The following is a 7,449-nucleotide window of genomic DNA, read 5'->3' as shown; positions in this document are numbered from 1 at the left end:
TTTTTACCATGATGTTGTCCCAGGTGTTGAGATGGTACAGCCCAAGTTTGAAGTCAATCGGGTTAACCGTGTAGGAGAAGCGGGCAAAAGTATGACCCCTGTAAATGTGCAAAAATGGGCCAAAATTGGACATTCAAATACTCATACCTCACTTCCTGTCTATTTTAGGGTACACATATCAAAGAGGTTTTTGTTCATCTGGATGTGCTACAGGTGCCACACAATTTTCGTAGCCATAGGACAATCGTAGCGGGACAGGGATCCGTTAAACCTATGTAGGTGGCGCTACAGAGCCATTTTTCTGTTATCATGTATGGCGACTTTAAAATATCAAATTTTTCGCCAGACCCGATCTGCGTGTAAAGTTTGGTGAGTTTTCGTTCATGTTTAGTGCCTCAAAAATGTGGTTGTTTGCGGAAAAGAATAATAACAAAGAAGAAGAAGAAGAATAATAATAAGAATTCCTTCAGGAACAATAGGGACCTCGCAGCGGTCGCTGCTCGGGCCCTAAAAATCCACGTAGAATTTTTTACCACTATGAATGTATTTAAGAAAACAAAAAGTATAATTATTATTATTTTTTTTGAAAATGCAAATAATCTGTTCCTGTGACTTTTTTTTCCTCACAAATTTACCACTTTATAAGGTCACAAATCTGTAAGTTTATTTCTCCTAAATTTGTGAGCTTTTTTTTTTTCTCTGAATATTATCAGACAGAAATATTCATACGTAGCTCTAATACGCAGTCGTAAAATCAACCTGCAGCCATTGCTCTCTGTCTTAAAAATCAGAATTACAGGAGATGACATTCAGTGAATTTCAACAAAAACTCTTCTTGTGGTGAACTACAGAATTAATTTCCGGTGTTACTCTTCTTCTTTCAAGTGTACACAGTTTCAAACTACATCGGCCTGCCGCCATCTTGTGGTTGTAAGTGGAATTTCAATTCACCAAATATACTGGAGATTTAGACCAACATAAATTCTAAATAAATAAATAAATAGAGGGCAGTAGACCTAATTTATATTCAAAAACAAAACATTATGAACTAACTTTCTGACCTTTATTAACTTTTATCTCATATTAACTTGATTGACAAAAAGTAACGTTAAATTTGACTTAATTCTCGTGTAGTAGTCTCATTAAAAAAATAAATAAAAATAAAACGGATTTAATGCAAATTAATGAAGACCACGATTACAAAAACATGATCTTATTCCTGGAACATTTGGGACTATTTTGTGGTAATAATAGCCTGATTTGACATTCCGCTGTATTGACATTGATTGCGTGTTTACAGGCGCGCTGGCCAAGCGAAGCAATTGAATGTCTTGCGTATTGTTTATTATGAATGCTCCCTTTGTTTCATCAGGAGACTCGGGGAGTCAGAAAGCACAGGCAGGACAGACAGAAGGATGGACGGACACGCGGACGGGGTTCAGGGGTTCCGATCTGGGGGGGGCAATCAAGCGAGGGATGGTTTGCTTTCCTGGCAGATGGCCGCAAGGCCTCCGCTGAGCTCAGCTTGATTGGAGGGAAGAGTTTGAAGAGAACCTCGGTGCCTTGTTACATTGCCACAAGCCATGGCCACCACTGTGTGTTTGTGTGTGTGTGTGTTGATCTGCCAAAAGCAGAGAATGAGGAGAAGAAGAGGAAGAGGAGGACCGAGTGATTTGAGGAGCCCCCTCGCTCACATATTTTCTAAAGCCAGGATAGCAAACGCTGGCATTCGCCTCAATAATGCATGACAGATGTACGTCAACATTTTCTCTCTCTCTCTCTCTCTCTCTCTCTCTCTCTCTCTCTCTCTCTCTCTCTCTCTCTCTCTCTCTCTCTCTCTCTCTCTCACAAAGGGATCAATAAAGTCTAAGTCAATAGTCTAAGTCTAATATTTTTATTAAGATTTTAGTTTGTGTTTTATAAAATCTAGGTATGTTCAATATCACTTTTTTTTCCTGAGTACTCAACTCTTGAGTAGTCACCAATACCAAGAACTGATACCACTAGTGCTTTTGATATATCAAGTTTCGGCAAAAAAACAAACAAAAAAAAACAAACAAAAAGTTTCCTTATAATTGCATGAAATTAATAGCAATCTACTATTTTCCTACTTTCAAGTTTCTAGTTCCTGATCTAAAATGGGAGTACCGACCTCTTCAAATAAGGGTATCGTCCCAATACCGACTCACCCATCCCTAATAAAAACCAAAGTTGTAGTCTTATGTTATTTAATTACCCTTCAAACAGTTGGCACAAATGTTCATTTTTTAATATTTTTAAAGAAAATACACATTTTTCTGACCCCTACCTTATTCATATTAAATAAAATACTATTTGGGGGGGAAAAAATAGGCACAACTACGACGGTGTATTAGGGCCACGTAGAAATATATATTTTTTTAGAGGGCAGGGGCAATATGACGAGAAAAAAAGTTTGACACTTTTTAATATGATGACAAAAAAAAGTGGCAAATTTGCCACTCTTTAATATGATGAGATTTTCATATTGCCCCCAGCCTCTTAAAAAAAAAAAAAAAAAAAAAAACTAGATATATTTCTACGTGGCCCTAATACGCCGTCATACACAACAGTTAAAAAAAAAAAAAAAAAAAAAAAAAAAACTCCTACCAAAATTGCTTTAATGGGAAAAAAAAAAAGAGAAGACGACTGATTAAAAGTTTTTTTTTTAAAATACAAATACATATTCAACAGAAGAAAAATGATACAAATATGAGTTGAATAGTTTCCACGAAAGCTGTTCCATACCAAATGTAGTCGTTTACCGTTTTTTTTCTGTTGCGCAACAATGTTAGCATAAATGCTTAAGGCGCTTATGCCGTAATATGTGGAACATTTCAAGGTTTGTTTAGCGTCATTAGCGTCAAAGCCTGCAACACAAGACGAGCTTAAGTTGAGTTTAAATGTTTAATAGCGTGTGCACTGAGATGTTGTTAGTTACACGACACAAACACAAAAACACAAAAGCGGAACCCAAAAGGCTACGCGGGACGTGATCGTTGTTTTCACGATTTCAAACGTGACTCATTGCGCATTCTTTAAAAAGTCAAAGTCAAACATATGCTGAAGTTGTAACTTTAAAGGACTTTGAGGTGCACAATAGCTTAGGTTACATCCTTACCTATGCTGGTGAATAATTCAGCACGGGGGCAGGTGGAGGCTATAAAAGGAAAGCAACTGTCCCGACGAGGAAGAAGTTGTTAGAAGATGGAGGAGGCGGCGAAGAGATGGCCCCCGATCGCCGCTAAAGAGAGAGGTCAGTACATGAGATAGGGATTAGCTTAGCGATTCCATATGCTATCTTAAGGCACACATAACATTTCACAGTTATGTTCTTTATCCTCTGCCTAGAGATGTCTAAATGTGTTTGTGTAATAGTTCCCTTGTCATAGCACACGTCCAATACCTACTGTTTTCCCACAACTTGCTGCTCGCTAACAAGTAGCTAATGTAGCTAATTATCATGCCGATCAGGACCGGGCCCGGGATGCTACGCTCTGCCGCCAACAGTGGGCTACGTCAAGCACGATGTCACCAAACCCAGTAGCCCCGCGTACTCCTTCCGCACCCGCATGAGCAGCACCAGTGAGTTCCGAGAAAACCAACAAACCCGTGTGTGTGTGGTGGGAGGAGTTTGACAGGCTTTGTATTTAAAAGAAAACACTGATTTTCCTTAGGAGTCTGCTTAGCTTAATGCTAACAATCAAAGTGCATGAGACCAATCTTCCCTGAAAACAAGCTAATTTCACTGTAGCAAAAATGTTTTTTGTTTTTTTTTAAATCCTTGTGGTTGTTAATTTTTTTTAAGTGTTATGTGACGATACTATTAACATGACCATATTTACAAGAGTTTTAGCATCATTAAAACATAAACATTTCAAAGAGGTCAAGTCATGCTACATTTTGTACAAGATCCGCGCAAGTGCATTGATTTGTTTAGCGCTGTTGAACTGTCAACTAAGATGGCCGTTGTTGAAGAGTGCCTGAGACTTTATTGTATATATTTTATTTCCAGCGAAATTGTAGCGTTGCATTTTTTATTTTGGAAACATGACTAACAAATCTCATGTTAATGTTAAAATTATGTCTGAAAGTATTACATGCCAGCGTTTTAAATGCTACATTCCCAAAAGGTTTAATATCCCAACATTTTCAGCTGAAACCATGAAAGACGTCGAGTCATGCTAATGTTTAACATCATGCACATTTTAAAAAACGTATTAACATTTAATACATCTCTGAAAAGAGTCCGAAACATGACATAACTGGATGTAACAATATCCAAATGTCATGATACGATATTATCACGATATGAAGCTCACGATACAATAATTATCACGATATTGTGGGGGAGTTGGCGATATTTAAAAAAGGTCACAATATAGCTCATACCAAAAAAGCACAATATTGTGCTTTTGTACATAACAGCAATACATATAAACTACCTTCAATCTCTAATAACACTTAATATTGAGGCACTTAATCACTAATGCTAGCCCATATTGAGTTCCTCCACATATTGACTCGCTTCAAAGCATTTTACAATCCCGTTCATCTGACAATTAGTGTATTTCAAACATAGAAGGGCCAAAACATACCTCATGAAAATTAAACTGCACTAAAAAAACTAGCCACCAGAGGGAGCTATAACTGCACAAATGGAAATCAACCTTTTTTAACAGAATATGTAGCTTTTAAATATCGTGAACATGACGACGACGATATTGTGGCAGTTTTAATATCACGATATCACAATATTGCCGGTATCATTACATCCCTAATAACTACACATCCCAAAAGCGTCACTGAATTTATGAACATTTCATTAATTTTGAGACGTTTAATTCCCCATTTCAACTTATAGTGATCTCTGTGGACTCCAGCCCAGGACCAAGATATCACGTTGGCGCTAACATGACGCGCTTTGGCCGAATGGACACACCCGCTTACTCCATGTTGGGCCCAGGGAAGCGCACTGGTAGCAAAGGTAAATGTATCTAAAATGTCAGAAAACAGTAACCAATTCAAAAAGATATATAATTTTTTTTTTTTTTTTTTTTTAAGTCGTAGGTGACAAGTTGCAGACTCCGGGACCGGGGGCCTACAGCCCAGAGAAGGCTCCGCCTCTTAACACTCAGCGCAGACCGCCAGCCTACACAATCGGAACCCGCACACGCTATCGATCTGTGGATGCAGTACCAGCACCCAACAGGTGAGGGCACTTTGCGAGGTACTGTGACTGTATTTTACAGATTTCGTAAAACGAAAAATGGTTCAATGGCGCCCCATTCAAATGTTTAATGAAGAATTTCTTGTTGTATGTAGATCTGTGAAACTTGGGAGCCGTATGCTAAAACTGGCAGGAAGTTCGCCATTTTAATATTATTTTGGAAATTTGCACCATTTTTGGCCTTTTGTAGAGGTCAGAATTGAATGAACTTCTCCTACAGAATGTATTCAATTGTCTTCAAATATTGGGTGTTTCATCTAAAGAAGTTTAAGATGAAAACGTATTGAAAGGTTTTGATTTTATTGTACGCTGTTGCCGTGGCGATGTGGTGTTTGCAAAGAAAAAGGTTGCTGTTTTTGAGGGTTTAAACCTGCGCGGATACTCATGAGACCACTCATGGCCTGGCAAAAGCATTTATTTTATTTTATTTTTTTTATAATTTAAAAATAATAATGATTAAATAATTGGTAGTCATAGCTAACATTAGTAGACCGACAAAAAAAAAAAAAAAAAAAAAAAAAAAGTCTTTAGAAGCCATTGCTGAAAGCCTGAAATGACACGGAACGTCCGCCATTTTGGTTTGAAGCCACCAATGAGTGCTGAGTGACAAGTTAAGCTAAATTGTCATAAATGGGAGTTTTTCCCAAATATTGCTCTTTAAAGAGCATTATTTTTCTAATATGAAATAATACAATTTTTTTTAATGTTTAATATTTTTTTATGGATTTCGGATATTTATTTATGTCTTAAGATGTACATTGTTGTAAGTTTTTCCCCAAATATTGCTTTTTAAAGAGCATTATTTTTCCAAATATGAAATAATGCAATGTTGTTTTTACGTTTGTTTAATTTTTTTTTAAATGTATTTTAGACATTTTATTATTTGTTTATGTCTTAAGATCTACATTGTTGTATGTGAGTTTTTCCCAAATATTTTTTTATGTTTAATAGTTTTTATGTATTTTGGACATTTTATTTATGTCTTAAGATCTACATTGTTTGTGTGAGTTTTTTCCAAATATTTTTACATTTATATTTAATATATTTTATATTTATTATTATTACGGTACTATATTTAATATATTTTTTGTGTTTTTTTTTAATATATATTTTTATGTATTCCGGACATTGTCATTGAAAACAGCTACATGCTCCCCAAGTTGTTGGGCAATCAGGTGCCCAACAAGCCGTCGGGCGTCAGCTACAGCATGTCGGCCCGCCGGAAGCTGGGTGGCCCCTCCACGGACCTGGCCCAGAGCCCCGGGCCCGGCCGGTACAACCGCATAGATCCGGATGTCTACCTCCAACGCCAGCCCTCCTTCTCCATGCAGAGCCGGACCAAAAGGCCCACCTACCCCTCGACCACGCCGGGCCCCGGTGCCTATCGCCCGGAACGCTCTGGGGTGCACCTTCGCAGGGCCCCGTCCTTCACCATGGGGATCCGTCACTCAGAGTTTGTCATGCCGCTTGTGCTGGACTTTGTCCACTGACCAGCCAGTGTCAAAAACATCATTACCTGTACATGACAAAAGTATTTGGCTAGCACTAGCTTGGTTGTTTTAATGACTAAAAAAACAAACAAATACACCGCGCTGACATTTTATGATGTCATATGCTGCTGCTGAGAACGCTTAAAGCGCTTTTTTTTTCTGATCGTGTCACGTTGAGAGTGACGGAAGAGTGAGGAAAAGAAAAAAAAAAAAAAAAAAAAGAAAATTAACATTTTTGACATTATGCTGATAGCCTTACGTCTGTCCAAATTGTGACCTACTACTTTGGCATTTTAGTCATAAAAACAATATTTATATTTTTTTACCAATTCACAAAAAATAAGGACTAAAGAAAGATAAATATAAACATAATTTAAAATAATAATAATAATAATAAAGATACATTTAAAAATAAGATAAAAAAAAATGTTTTGCAGTGTCAAAAGTTTCATTCTGAGTTTGTTTGTTTTTTTTTCATCTTAATTTTGTGTTTTAACAAAAGGGGGCTTTTCTTTGTTTTACCAAAAATTATGATTTAAAAAAAAAAAAAAAAAAAAAAAAATCTCAGAAATTTTTTTTTTTTTTTTTTTTTTTTTTTTGTATGTATACTTTGTCACGAGGTTAAGGAGAATAACATAAAATTGTGCTTGGTAAAACAAAACAATATTGCCCATATTTTTCAGGCGTGATTTTTAAAATCTAAACAGTTAA

General features: G+C 36.7%; 1 protein-coding gene across 1 annotated transcript; it reads left to right on the top strand.

Moving 5' to 3' along the window:
* The first annotated feature begins 3,214 nt into the window (after nucleotides 1-3,214).
* On the top strand, nucleotides 3,215-6,873 carry odf3l2a (outer dense fiber of sperm tails 3-like 2a). The gene is made up of 5 exons (XM_077538970.1): nucleotides 3,215-3,274; nucleotides 3,493-3,603; nucleotides 4,883-5,005; nucleotides 5,083-5,230; nucleotides 6,393-6,873. The coding sequence occupies exons 1-5, from the start codon at nucleotides 3,226-3,228 to the stop codon at nucleotides 6,736-6,738; spliced, it is 777 nt and encodes a 258-aa protein (XP_077395096.1). The 5' UTR covers nucleotides 3,215-3,225; the 3' UTR covers nucleotides 6,739-6,873.
* The last annotated feature ends 576 nt before the right edge of the window (nucleotides 6,874-7,449 follow it).

This window comes from Festucalex cinctus, chromosome 12, assembly GCF_051991245.1.
Source record: "Festucalex cinctus isolate MCC-2025b chromosome 12, RoL_Fcin_1.0, whole genome shotgun sequence".
Classification (NCBI taxonomy): domain Eukaryota; kingdom Metazoa; phylum Chordata; class Actinopteri; order Syngnathiformes; family Syngnathidae; genus Festucalex; species Festucalex cinctus.
This window is presented reverse-complemented; position numbering and strand designations above follow the sequence as displayed.